Source organism: Salmo trutta, chromosome 25 (genome assembly GCF_901001165.1).
Source record: "Salmo trutta chromosome 25, fSalTru1.1, whole genome shotgun sequence".
Lineage (NCBI taxonomy): Eukaryota > Metazoa > Chordata > Actinopteri > Salmoniformes > Salmonidae > Salmo > Salmo trutta.
In genome coordinates this window covers 1,334,146-1,348,993 of record NC_042981.1, presented here as the reverse complement: position 1 = coordinate 1,348,993, position 14,848 = coordinate 1,334,146, and the positions used below count along the sequence as shown (strand labels likewise).

At 49.9% G+C, this 14,848-nt stretch overlaps 1 protein-coding gene across 1 annotated transcript in view; it reads left to right on the top strand.

The window, feature by feature from the left end:
- Window positions 1-14,848, top strand: part of gfra4a (GDNF family receptor alpha 4a) — a 302,557-nt gene that overhangs the window by 256,427 nt on the left and 31,282 nt on the right. The window contains exons 3-4 of the mRNA XM_029712536.1: window positions 253-333; window positions 12,410-12,634. Of these exons, the coding sequence (XP_029568396.1) occupies window positions 253-333; window positions 12,410-12,634 (306 nt within the window). The remainder of the gene's footprint in view (window positions 1-252; window positions 334-12,409; window positions 12,635-14,848) is intronic.

The following is a 14,848-nucleotide window of genomic DNA, read 5'->3' as shown; positions in this document are numbered from 1 at the left end:
GTTCATTTATATATCTATGATTCAGCCTTGAGCAGGGCAGATCTGTTCATTTATATATCTATGATTCAGCCTTGAGCAGGACAGATCTGTATACTGGAGCAAGGAAGGACCAGGGGAGAGCTCAGGGGGTTAAAGGTCAGACGTAGGATCATGGGAACCCTACTCGGTCAGATCTTGAATTAATGTGTACTTACTTTAAATGACTAAACGTGTTGGGTGATTGTTCTTGAAAACATTCATTCCTCTTGTCAGGACTGAGCCTGGTGGAGAGTTACCCGTACGAACCCGAAGAGAGGGACTTCGACTACGTACGCCTGGCCTCCATCGCTGCAGGTGAGTCTGGTAGCAGTATAGATGACCTGACTGTGTCTGCCCTGGGAGTAGGCAGAGGGGGGTAGGTGGAAGGGCAGAATGTGTGTCTGGGGGGTAGGTAGAGGGGGGTAGGTAGAGGGGCAGAATGTGTGTCTGGGGGGTAGGTAGAGGGGCAAAATGTGTGTCTGGGGGGTAGGTAGAGGGGGGTAAGTAGAGGGGGGTAGGTAGAGGGGCAGAACGTGTGTCTGGGGGGTAGGTAGAGGGGGGTAGGTAGAGGGGCAAAACGTGTGTCTGGGGGGTAGGTAGAGGGGGGTAAGTAGAGGGGGGTAGGTAGAGGGGCAGAACGTGTGTCTGGGGGGTAGGTAGAGGGGGGTAGGTAGAGGGGGGTAGGTAGAGGGGCAGAATGTGTGTCTGGGGGGTAGGTAGAGGGGGGTAGGTAGAGGGGGGTAGGTAGAGGGGCAGAATGTGTGTCTGGGGGTAGGTAGAGGGGGGTAGGTAGAGGGGCAGAATGTGTGTCTGGGGGGTAGGTAGAGGGGGGTAGGTAGAGGGGGGGTAGGTATAGAGGGGCAGAATGTGTTTGGGGGGTAGGTAGAGGGGGGTAGGTAGAGGGGGTAGGTAGAGGGGTAGGTAGAGGGGGGTAGGTAGAGGGGGGTAGGCAGAGGGGGGTAGGTAGAGGGGCAGAATGTGTGTCTGGGGGGTAGGTAGAGGGGGGTAGGTAGAGGGGCAGAATGTGTCTCTGGGGGGTAGGTAGAGGGGGGTAGGTAGAGGGGGTTAGGTAGAGGAGGGATAGGTATAGAGGGGCAGAATGTGTTTGGGGGTAGGTAGAGGGGGGTAGGTAGAGGGGGGTAGGTAGAGGGGGTAGGTAGAGGGGGTAGGTAGAGGGGGGGTAGGTAGAGGGGGGTAGGTAGAGGGGGGTAGGTAGAGGGGTAGGTAGAGGGGGGCAGAATGTGTTTGGGGGGTAGGTAGAGGGGGGTAGGTAGAGGGGCAGAACGTGTGTTTGGGGGTAGGTAGAGGGGGTAGGTAGAGGGGGGTTAGGTATAGAGGGGCAGAATGTGTTTGGGGGTAGGTAGAGGGGGGTAGGTAGAGGGGGGTAGGTAGAGGGGGTAGGTAGAGGGGGGTAGGTAGAGGGGGGGTAGGTAGAGGGGGGGTAGGTAGAGGGGGGTAGGTAGAGGGGTAGGTAGAGGGGGGCAGAATGTGTTTGGGGGGTAGGTAGAGGGGGGTAGGTAGAGGGGCAGAACATGTGTTTGGGGGGTAGGTAGAGGGGGGTAGGTAGAGGGGGGTAGGTAGAGGGGCAGATTGTGTGTCTGGGGGGCAGCTATAGAGGGGCAACTATAGAAGCAGCTGCCTCCTGGAGGGGTAGCTGGGAGCAGTTATTGGAGGGGCAGAATGTGCTGTTTGCCCTCAGGGTAAGAAATACCTTAATCACCTATTTACATTAAATAGCAGCTCAGAGAGCCCATCTCAGATTGTCTATGGGGGAGCAGCAGAAGGGAAGTGTCTATGGGGGAGCAGCAGATGGGTGTTAACTATAGGGGAGCAGCAGATGGGTATTAACTATAGGGGAGCAGCAGATGGGTATTAACTATAGGGGAGCAGCAGATGGGTATTAACTATGGGGGAGCAGCAGAAGGGTATTAACTATGGGGAGCAGCATTGGGGAATTGTCAATGGGGGAGCAGCAGAAGGGAATTGTCTATGAGGGAGAAACACAGGGGAATTAACTATGAGGGAGCTGCATTGGGGAATTGTCTATGGGGGAGCAGCAGAAGGGAATTAACTATGGGGGAGCAGCAGAAGGGAATTGTCTATGGGGAAGCAGCAGACGAGAATTGTTTGTGGGGGAGCAGCAAAAGGGAATTACCTATGAGGGAGCAGCATAAGGGAATTGTCTATGGGGGAGCAGCAGAAGGGAATTGTCTATGGGGGAGCAGCAGAAGGGAATTAACTATGGGGGAGCAGCAGATGGGAAGTGTCTATGGGGGAGCAGCAGAAACTGGTTTTTAATGATAGCAGCCGTCCTCCACAGAAACTGCCAGACAAAGTTTTATCTCACGATGACTTTATAAAGGCTAAACAAATATAGCTCTGGGATTTTATTGGATAAATCTGTTATGTAAAGAGTGTCACTAGAGGAAACACGATGCTTCTCTAAGCTGTAGTCTCACCTCTTAATGTGATCACCCATTTATATACAGTCAAATATGTAAGAACATGAATGTATATAGTTGGAAACATTCCCCCGCCCCTTCCTCAAAACAGCAGTGAGATTGTAACGTAACTTCACTCCCCAGCTTGACATGTCAAGTTTCAAATTTCGGCTCGTGGCCGGGGTGTGCGGGATTTGTGATGATGGGCCTTCTTCCTCATGCAGCGTTTCCAGTAGATGTCCTGGATGGGTGGGAGCATGGTCCCTAGTGATGTACTGGGACGTCTTCACCACCCGCTGGAGGGCCACGGTCCCCAGTGATGTACTGGGACGTCTTCACCACCCGCTGGAGGGCCACGGTCCCCAGTGATGTACTGGGACGTCTTCACCACCCGCTGGAGGGCCACGGTCCCTAGTGATGTACTGGGACGTCTTCACCACCCGCTGGAGGGCCACGGTCCCCAGTGATGTACTGGGACGTCTTCACCACCCGCTGGAGGGCCACGGTCCCCAGTGATGTACTGGGACGTCTTCACCACCCGCTGGAGGGCCACGGTCCCCAAGTGATGTACTGGGACGTCTTCACCACCCGCTGGAGGGCCTTGCGGTCGTGGACGGATCAATTCCTATACCAGGCCGTGACGCGACCGGTCAGGATGTACTCGCTGGTGTAGCGGTAGTGTCCGAATTTGTTCAACCACATCAGGAAGTAGAGATGTTGTCGCACCCTCTTGACCAGAGCGGCGGTGGTGTTGTTGGTTGATGAAAAGTCGTCAGTGATGTGGACGCAGAGGAAGTTAAAACATGCTGACTCTCTCTACTGCAGTTCCATTGGTGTGCCATCCTCTGCTTCCTGAAGTCAGCAATCAACACCTTTTGTTTTGCCGATGTTGAGGGTCATGACACCACAATTCCAGTTCACTTACCTCTTCCCTATAGGCTAATTCGTCATTGTTGGTTATCAGGACTACAATCGTGGTGTCGTCATGGAGACTAGATGATGGAGTAGTTGTCGTGCAAAGCCACCCAGTTGTGGGTGAACAGGGAGTACAGCAGAGGACTGAGGACACACCCCTGGGGGGCCCCTAAGGGAGTACAGCAGAGGGCTGAGGACACACCCTTGGGGGGCCCCTAAGGGAGTACAGCAGAGGGCTGAGGACACATCCCTGGGGGGCCCCTAAGGGAGTACAGCAGAGGACTGAGGACACATCCCTGGGGGGCCCCTAAGGGAGTACAGCGGAGGGCTGAGGACACATCCCTGGGGGGCCCTTAAGGGAGTACAGCAGAGGGCTGAGGACACATCCCTGGGGGGGCCCTTAAGGGAGTACAGCAGAGGGCTGAGGACACACCCCTGGGGAGCCTCTGTGTTAAGAGTCAGTGTGGAGGAGGTGTTGTTGCCAATCCTCACAGCCTGTGGTCGGCCCGTCAGGAAGTCCAGGATGCAGTTTCAGAGGGCAGTGTCCAGACCAAGAGCTCTGAGCTTGGTGTCGAGCTTGGAGGGAACAATAGTGTTGAATGCTGAACTGTAGTCAATGAACAGCATTCTCACATAGGTGTTCCTCTTATCCAGATGTGTTACGGCCATGTGAATCGTGATGGACATGGCACTTTTCCATGGATATGTTGGAGTGGGTCCAGTGTGCCTGGCATGCTGGCCTTGATGTAGGCCATGACTAGCCTCTCGAAGCACTTCATGATGACCGGGGTTAGTGTGACATTTGGACATGTCACTTTGTTTTTCTTGGGCACTGGGACGATAGTGGTCTCCTTGAAGCAGGTGGGGACTACGGCCTGGGAGAGGGACAGTTTGAATAGGTCCGACAAGACGCCCGTCAGCTGGTCAGCACAGAGATGCCATCTGGGACGGTTCTTTTTTGAGTTTTTCCTCACGTCAGACTCGGAGAGTGAAAGCACGGTGTCATCCAGAGCAGCTAGAGTCTTCCTGGATGGCTCGGTGTCATCCAGAGCAGCTAGAGTCTTCCTGGTTGGCTTTGTATTGTCTGGTCAACTGGAGCAGTCTTCGAGAGTCTTCCTGGACGGCTCTGTATTGTCTGGCCATCTGGAGCAGCTAGAGTCTTCCTGGATGGTTCGGTATTGTCTGGTCATCTGGAGCAGCTGGAGTCTTCCAGGATGGCTCGGTATTGTCTGGTCATCTGGAACAGCTAGAGTCTTCCTGGATGGCTCGGTATTATCTGGTCATCTGGAGCAGCAAGAGTCTTCCTGGATGGCTCGGTATTGTCTGGTCATCTGGAGCAGCAAGAGTCTTCCTGGATGGCTCGGTACTGTCTGGTCATGTGGAGCAGCTGGAGTCTTCCTGGATGGCTCGGTATTGTCTGGTCATCTGGAGCAGCTGGAGTCTTCCTGGATGGCTCGGTATTATCTGGTCATCTGGAGCAGCGAGAGTCTTCCTGGATGGCTCGGTACTGTCTGGTCATGTGGAGCAGCTGGAGTCTTCCTGGATGGCTCGGTATTGTCTGGTCATGTGGAGCAGCTAGAGTCTTCCTGGATGGCTCGGTATTGTTTGGTCATCTGGAGCAGCGAGAGTCTTCCTGGATGGCTCGGTATTGTCTGGTCATCTGGAGCAGCAAGAGTCTTCCTGGATGGCTCGGTATTGTCTGGTCATCTAGAGCAGCTGGAGTCTTCCTGGATGGCTCGGTATTGTCTGGTCATCTGGAGCAGCTAGAGTCTTCCTGGATGGCTCGGTATTGTCTGGTCATCTGGAGCAGCAAGAGTCTTCCTGGATGGCTCGGTATTGTCTGGTCAAATGGAACAGCGAGAGTCTTCCTGGATGGCTCTGTATCATTGGGGCGGCAGGGTAGCCTAGTGGTTAGAGCGTTGGACTAGTAACTGAAAGCTTGCAAGTTCAAATCCCCAAGCTGACACTACAAATCTGTCGTTCTGCCCCTGAACAGGCAGTTAACCCACTGTTCCTAGGCTGTCATTCAAAATAAAAGTTTGTTCTTAACTGACTTGCCTAGTTAAATAAAGGTAAACCATTTTTTTAATTGTCTGCCTTCAAATTGAGCATTAAATGTCTTAAGCTCGTCTGGGAGGGAGGCTCTGGTGGGCACCACACAGCTGGATGTGCCTTTGCGGTCTGTGATAGTCTGTGATAGTCTTTAGTCCTTGCCACATGCGCCACGAGTCTGAGTTGTCGAACATTTAAAGTCATTCTGTATTGTCTTTCTGTGTCCCTAATGGATTTGTGGAACTTGTACCTGCTAGCCTTGAACGCATGGAGCATTACTGAGTCATGGGGGTTCATTCTGCTGACATTGAATGCTGCAGTACAGTCTCTCAGCATGATACGGATATCTCCGTTCATCCAGGGTTTTTGGTTGAGGTCTGTCCGGATTGTTATTGTGGGTTACAACCAGCATTAACACATTTCCTGTGACTGATGATGATTATTCCTCAATGGTTACATCTTGGGTGGATTAATCTTTTAACATATTCCAATCGCTATTCTCAAAATAAGGGTTATTTAAATTAAATAAAACATTTATCAAAACGGTCCTGCAGTAGAACGTCTCAAATTGGTGTGCTTCGGTGGCACGACTGGCTAGGATGTTGTCACGTGTGTTTATGAATCAGGAGAGCAGGATGGTTTGAGCCCTGTAAGGGGACAGGGATTGTGAAGGAAGCTATACCGTTATACAAGCACAGTGCCTTATTCAGACCCCTTGACTTTTTCAACATTTTATTAAGTTATTAAGTGTTATTCTAAAATTGATTAAATTGTTTCCCCCCATCAATCTACAAACAATGCCACATAATGACAAAGCAAAAACAGTTTTATTTTTTTTTATTTTTGCAAGTTAAAAAATGAAATATCACAGTATTCAGAACCTTTACTCAGTACTTTGTTGAAGCACCTTTGTCAGCAATTACAGCCTAGAGTCTTCTTGGGTATGACGGTACAAGCTTGGCACACCTGTATTTGGGGAGTTTCTCCCATTCTTCTCCACAGATCCTCTCAAGCTCTGTCAGGTTGGATGGGGAGCGTCACTGCACAGTTATTTTCAGGTCTCTCCAGAGATATTTGATCAGGTTCAAGTCCAGGCTCTGGCTGGGCCACTCAAGGACATTCAGAGACTTGTCCCGAAGCCACTCCTGCGTTGTCTTGTCTGTGTGCTTAGAGTCGTTGTCCTGTTGGAAGGTAAACCTTCGCCCCAGTCTGAGGTCCTGAGTGCTCTGGAGGAGGTTTTCATCAAGGATCTCTCTGTACTTTGCTCTGGTAGTCTTTCGCTCGATCCTGACTAGTCTCTCAGCCCTTGCCGCTGAAAAACATCCCCACAACATGATGCTGCCACCACCATGCTTCATTGTAGGGATGGTGCCAGGATTCCTCCAGATGTGACACTTGCCATTCAAGCCAAAGAGTTCAATCTTGGTTTCATCAGAGCAGAGAATCTTGTTTCTCATGGTCTGAGAGTCTTTAGGTGCCTTTTGGCAAAGTGGGCTGTCATGTGCCTTTTACTGAGGAGTGGCTTCCGTCTGGCCACTCTACCATAAAGGCCTGATTGGTGGAGAGATGGTTGTCCTTCTGGAAGGTTCTCCCGTCTCCACAGAGGAACTCTGGAGCTCTGTCAGAGTGGCCATTGGGTTCTTGGTCACCTCCCTGACCATGTCCCTTCTCCCCCAATTGCTCATTTTGGCCGGGCGACCAGCTCTAGGAAGAGTCTTGGCGGTTCAAAAATTCTTCCATTTAAGAATGATGGAGGCCACTGTGTTCTTGGGGACCTTCAATGCTGCAGAAGTTTTTTGTTACCCTTCCCTCAACACAATCCTGTCTCGGAGCTCTACGGACAATTCCTTCAATGTCATGGCTTGGTTTTTGCTCTGACATGCACTGTCAACAGTGAGACCTTAATTAGACGGGTGTGTGCCTTTCCAAATCATGTCCAATCAATTGAATTTACCACAGGTGGACTCCAATCAAGTTGTAGAAACATCAAGGATGATTAATGGAAACAGGATGCACCTGAGCTCAATTTAGAGTCTCATAGTAAAGGATCTGAATACTAATGTAAAAAAGGTATTTCTGGCTTTGTCATTTTGGGGAATTGTGTGTAGATCGATGAGGAAAATAGTTACTTTAATCCATTTTAGAATAAGGCTGTAACATAACAAAATGTGGAAAAAGGGTCTGAATACTTTCCGAATGCACCGTAGAAATTGTCTTTTTTTAAAGGTGAAATACTGTCTTCTCTCGGAAAACTACTTAATCATTGTAATTTCTCAAGGTTCTCTCAGGTTAACAAACGTTATTTAAGAGACACTGCTTTTCTGTTCATAGTGTGTGTCCGTGTCCGTCCGTGTGTGTCCGTGTGTTTTCGTGTGTCCGTGTGTGTCCGTGTGTGTCCAAAGCACAGCTCTACATAACCATAATATGAAAAGATAAGGACTGATTAAACAGCCAGAGAACAGACTGAGCAGTCATCCAACATTTTCACACGCCACGCCACACCACACCACACCACGCTACACACCACTACACACCACTATACCACTATACCACTATACACCACTACACCACTACACTACTACACACCACTACACCACTACACACCACTACACCACTACAACACTACACTACACACCACTACACCATGACACACCACTACACCACTACACACCACTACACCACTACACTACACACCACTACACCACTACACCACACACTACACTACAGTGTAGTGGTGACAGACATGGTTGTATATCTGTGTTGACTGACTGACTGACTGACTGGCTGACTGACTGGCTGACTGACTGACTGACTGACTGGCTGACTGACTGACTGGCTGACTGACTGACTGGCTGGCTGGCTGACTGGCTGACTGACTGACTGGCTGACTGGCTGACTGGCTGACTGACTGGCTGGCTGGCTGGCTGGCTGACTGGCTGACTGACTGGCTGACTGGCTGGCTGACTGGCTGACTGACTGGCTGACTGACTGGCTGACTGGCTGGCTGACTGACTGGTTGACTGACTGGCTGACTGGCTGGCTGACTGACTGGCTGGCTGACTGACTGGCTGACTGGCTGACTGACTGGCTGACTGGCTGACTGACTGGCTGGCTGGCTGGCTGACTGGCTGGCTGACTGGCTGGCTGACTGACTGGCTGGCTAACTGGCTGACTGGCTGGCTGGCTGGCTGAATGACTGACTGGCTGGCTGGCTGGCTGACTGGCTGACTGGCTAACTGGCTGGCTGACTGAAGGGCTGACTGAGTGGTGGACTGGTTGGGAAACTGCATTTTCAGTGTTTGCATTTAACTGAAATGTTTGGCTTCCAATACCAAAATCTTCATTCAACATCCTGACACTGTCAAGTGTAAGTTTTTGTTATGCTATGCAATGCTATAATTTTACACACCGTGTGGTAGGTAAGCGTGGCTAACTTCAGACAGGACAATGTTTTGACTGCACACAGGTGACTGGCTGACTGACTGACTGGCTGACTGACTGACTGGCTGGCTGGCTGACTGACTGGTTGACTGACTGGCTGGCTGGCTGACTGACTGACTGACTGGCTGACTGACTGGATGACTGGATGGCTGGCTGGCTGGCTGGCTGGCTGGCTGACTGACTGAATGACTGACTGACTGGTTGACTGACTGGCTGACTGGCTGGCTGGCTGGCTGAATGACTGACTGGCTGACTGACTGGTTGACTGACTGGCTGACTGGCTGGCTGACTGGCTGGCTGACTGGCTGACTGACTGGCTGGCTGGCTGACTGACTGGCTGACTGACTGGCTGGCTGTCTGACTGGCTGACTGACTGACTGACTGGCTGACTGACTGACTGACTGGCTGACTGGCTGGCTGGCTGGCTGACTGGCTGACTGGCTGACTGACTGGCTGACTGGCTGACTGACTGGCTGACTGACTGGCTGACTGGCTGGCTAACTGGCTGACTGGCTGGCTGGCTGACTGACTGGCTGACTGGCTGGCTGGCTGACTGGCTGACTGGCTGACTGACTGGCTGACTGGCTGGCTGACTGGCTGACTGGCTGGCTGGCTGGCTGGATGACTGGATGGCTGGCTGGCTGGCTGACTGAATGACTGACTGACTGGTTGACTGACTGGTTGACTGACTGGCTGGCTGACTGACTGACTGGCTGACTGACTGGATGACTGGATGACTGGATGGATGGCTGGCTGGCTGGCTGGCTGGCTGACTGAATGACTGACTGACTGGTTGGTTGACTGGCTGACTGACTGGCTGACTGGCTGGCTGGCTGACTGGTTGACTGACTGGCTGACTGGATGACTGGCTGACTGGCTGGCTGACTGACTGGTTGACTGACTGGCTGACTGGCTGGCTGACTGGCTGGCTGACTGGCTGACTGACTGGCTGGCTGACTGGCTGGCTGGCTGACTGGCTGGCTGACTGGCTGACTGGCTGACTGGCTGACTGGCTGGCTGGCTGGCTGGCTGGCTGGCTGACTGACTGGCTAGCTGGCTGGCTGGCTGGCTGACTGAATGACTGACTGACTGGCTGGCTGACTGAATGACTGACTGACTGGTTGACTGACTGGCTGGCTGACTGAATGACTGACTGACTGGTTGACTGACTGGCTGACTGACTGGATGACTGGCTGGCTGACTGAATGACTGGATGGCTGGCTGGCTGGCTGGCTGGCTGACTGAATGACTGACTGACTGGTTGACTGACTGGCTGACTGACTGACTGGCTGACTGGCTGACTGGATGACTGACTGACTGGCTGTCTGGCTGGCTGGCTGACTGACTGGTTGACTGGCTGGCTGGCTGGCTGGCTGGCTGGCTGACTGACTGACTGGTTGACTGACTGGCTGACTGGATGACTGGCTGACTGGTTGACTGACTGGCTGACTGGATGACTGGCTGACTGACTGCATAGCCACATCTCTGTGTGGGTTCTTATTATTGTTCAAATCAAATCAAATTGTATTGGTCACATACACGTGTTTAGCAGATGTTAATAATGTGAGTGTAGCGAAATGCTTGTGCTTCTAGCTCCAACAGGGCAGTAATATCTAACAAGTAACACAGCATATACCCAATACACACACTTCTAAGTAGGAATGAATTAAGGCTATATACATATGGACGAGCGACGTCAGAGAGGAACGGACTAAGATACAGTAGAATAGTATAGAATACAGTATATACATCTGAGATGAGCAATGCCAAGATATGTAAACATTATTAAAGTGACTAGTGATCCATTCGTTAAAGTGGCTGGTGATTTCTAGTCTATGTGTTAGCGATGGCTGTTTATCAGTCTGATGGTCTGGAGATAGAAGCTGTTTATCAGTCTGATGGTCTGGAGATAGAAGCTGTTTATCAGTCTGATGGTCTGGAGATAGAAGCTGTTTAACAGTCTGATGGTCTGGAGATAGAAGCTGTTTATCAGTCTGATGGTCTGGAGATATAAGCTGTTTATCAGTCTGATGGTCTGGAGATAGAAGCTGTCTGATGGCCTTGAGATAGAAGCTGTTTATCAGTCTGATGGTCTGGAGATAGAAGCTGTTTACCAGTCTGATGGCCTGGAGATAGAAGCTCTCTGATGGCCTGGAGATAGAAGCTGTTTATCAGTCTGATGGTCTGGAGATAGAAGCTGTTTAACAGTCTGATGGCCTGGAGATAGAAGCTGTTTACCAGTCTGATGGTCTGGAGATAGAAGCTGTTTATCAGTCTGATGGTCTGGAGATAGAAGCTCTCTGATGGCCTGGAGATAGAAGCTGTTTACCAGTCTGATGGTCTGGAGATAGAAGCTGTTTATCAGTCTGATGGTCTGGAGATAGAAGCTGTTTATCAGTCTGATGTTTATCAGTCTGATGGTCTGGAGATAGAAGCTGTTTATCAGTCTGATGGTCTGGAGATAGAAGCTGTTTATCAGTCTGATGGTCTGGAGATAGAAGCTGTTTAACAGTCTGATGGTCTGGAGATAGAAGCTGTTTATCAGTCTGATGGCCTGGAGATAGAAGCTGTTTATCAGTCTGATGGTCTGGAGATAGAAGCTGTTTATCAGTCTGATGGCCTGGAGATAGAAGCTGTTTACCAGTCTGGAGATAGAAGCTGTTTATCAGTCTGATGGTCTGGAGATAGAAGCTGTTTATCAGTCTGATGGCCTGGAGATAGAAGCTGTTTATCAGTCTGATGGTCTGGAGATAGAAGCTGTTTAACAGTCTGATGGTCTGGAGATAGAAGCTGTTTAACAGTCTGATGGTCTGGAGATAGAAGCTGTTTTTCAGTCTCTCGGTCCCAGCTTTGATGCACCTGTACTGACCTCGCCTTCTGGATGATAGCGGGGTGAACAGGCAGTGGCTCGGGTGGTTGTTGTCCTTGATGATTTATTTGGCCTTCCTGTGACATCGGGTGGTGTAGGTGTCCTGGAGGGCAGGTAGTTTGCACCTGGTGATGCGTTGTGCAGACCTCACTACCCTCTGGAGAGCCCTGATGTTATATTGCTTTTAGTTATTCACTGTGTATTTATTCCACGTGTCATTATTTATTAATATTTTTTAATTATATTTTGTAACTTTAACTCTGTTGGCCCCACGTAAGTTCCATGTTAGTCTACGCCTGTTGTTTACGAATCATGTAAGATATTACATTTGATTTGATTGATTTGACACAGGCTGAGCTTCTTCAAATATTTACTGAGTCGTGTTCTATTGCGGATGATATATTTTAATTTAAAATACTTTGGAATTTACTCAGAATTATGAATCATTTTAATGTCATTTGCAGACGCTTGTCAATACAGACTGCAAATTATTGTTATTAATCATTGTTTGAAATTGAATATGTCTCAATTTACAAAGACAATTAAATAAATGACACGAGGGCGTTCCAAGTGCTACCCTTAGAAGGGTTCTGCTCAAAAGTAGTGCACTACATAGGGAATAGGGAGCCATTTGGAACCCTAAAAAAAACTGCATTGTTTTGTCTTCAAACAGGTGCGGTTGGCATAGCGACGGTGAACCGTTGCCTGGACGCGGCGAAGACGTGTAACGTGGACGAGACGTGTCAGAAGCTCCGTATGGAGTACGTCTCGGCCTGCATCCAGCCGTCGGCCCGCTCAGGACCCTGTAACAGAGCCAGGTGCAACAAGGCTCTCAGGAAGTTCTTCGACCGGGTCCCTCCTGACTACACCCACGAGTTGCTGTTCTGCCCCTGCACAGGTAGGAGGGGTGGGGGGGGGGGTGGCAGGTGTGTGTGTGTGTGTGTGTGTGTGTGTGTGTGTGTGTGTGTGTGTGTGTGTGTGTGTGTGTGTGTGTATGTATATATATATATATACACTATATAAACAAAAGTATGTGGACACCCCTTCAAATTAGTGTATTCGGCTATTTCAGCCACACCCTTTGCTGACAGGTGTGTAAAATCGAGCACACAGCCATGCAATCTCCATAGACAAACATTGGCAGTAGAATGGCCCTTACTGAAGAGCTCAGTGACTTTCAACATCTGTCCTCAGTTGCAACTCTCACTACCGAGTTCCAAACTGCCTCTGGAAGCAACGTCAACACAATAACTGTTCGTCTGGAGCTTCATGAAATGGGTTTCCATGGCCGTGCAGCCGCACACAAGCCTAAGATTACCATGCGCAATGCCAAGAGTCGGCTGGAGTGGTGTAAAGCTCGCTGCCATTGGACTCTGGAGCAGTAGAAACGCGTTCTCTGGAGTGATGAATCACGCTTCACCATCTGGCAGTCCAACGGACTAATCTGGGTTTGGCGGATGCCAGGAGAACGTTACCTGCCCCAATGCATATTGCCAACTGTAAAGTTTGGTGGAGGAGGAATAATGGTCTGGGGATGCTTTTCATGGTTCGGTCTTGGCCCCTTAGTTCCAGTGAAGGGAAATCATAACGCTACAGCATACAATGACATTCTAGAATATCCTGTGCTTCCAACTTTGTGGCAACAGTTTGGAGAAGGACCTTTCCTTCTTTCAGCATGACAATGCCCCTGTGCACAAAGCGAGGTCCATACAGAAATGGTTTGTTGTGATCAGTGTGGAAGAACTTGACTGGCCTGCACAGAGCCCTGACCTCAACCCCATCAAACACCATTGGGATGGAACGTAGACTGGAAGCCAGGCTAATGGCGCCGGAGGAGATGGCTGCCATTTTACGGACAATTGTGCTACTGTGTGTGTTTTTTCGCATTGTTTGTAACTTATTTTGTACATAATGTTTTTGCCACCGTCTCTTATGACCGAAAAAGAGCTTTTGGATATCAGGACAGCGATTCCTCACCTCGAACTGGACAAAGATTTTTTCTTTAATGAGTCGGACGTGAAGGATTTACTTCAGACACAAGACAAGACCCAAATCCCCGTTCATCGTATGAGAAAGAGACGGAGATATCGAGGATGTAGGTCGGGGTGCCTTGTAAGGATCCGACGGCGACTGGGTAATCTGCCTCTACCATCAGTCCTATTAGCCAACGTACAATCATTTGGAAAACAAAAATAGACGAGCTACGATCACGAATATCCGACCAATGGGAAATTAAAGACTGTATTATGTTTCACCGAGTCGTGGCTGAACGACGACATGGATAACATACAGCTGGCGGGGTTTACGCTGCATCGGCAAGATAGAACTCCGGTAAGACGAGGGTGGGGGCGGTCTGTGTATATCTGTAAACAACAGCTGGTGCACAAAATCTAGTATTAAGAAAGTCACAAGGTTTTGCTCACCTGAGGTAGAGTATCTCATGATAAGCTGTAGACCACACTATCTACCGAGAGAGTTTTCATCTGTATTCTTCGTAGCTGTCTATATACCACGCGTACAAAGCTCTCCCTCACCCTCCACTTGGCAAATCTGACCATAATTCTATCCTCCTGATTCCTGCTTACAAGCCAAAACTAAAGCAGGAAGTACAAGTGACTCGGTCAATTAAGAAGTGGTCAGATGACGCAGATGCTAAGCTACAGGTAATCCTGATCATGAGCAGGTGATCAATTGGCTACTATTTGCAGCAAAGGGGGGACCAACTCCATATTAATGACTTCCCAGAAGAGTGGAGGCTGTTATAGCAGCAAAGGGGGGACCAACTCCATATTAATGATTTCCCAGAAGAGTGGAGGCTGTTATAGCAGCAAAGGGGGGACCAACTCCATATTAATGACTTCCCAGAAGAGTGGAGGCTGTTATAGCAGCAAAGGGGGGACCAACTCCATATTAATGACTTCCCAGAAGAGTGGAGGCTGTTATAGCAGCAAAGGGGAGACCAACTCTATATTAATGACCATGATTATGGAATGAGATGTTCGACGAGCAGGTGTCCACATACTGTTGGTCATGTAGTGTATATATGTGATGAAACGGGTGCTCAGAAAAGAGAGAGAGAGAAAGAGAGAGAGAGAGAGACAGAGAGAGAGAA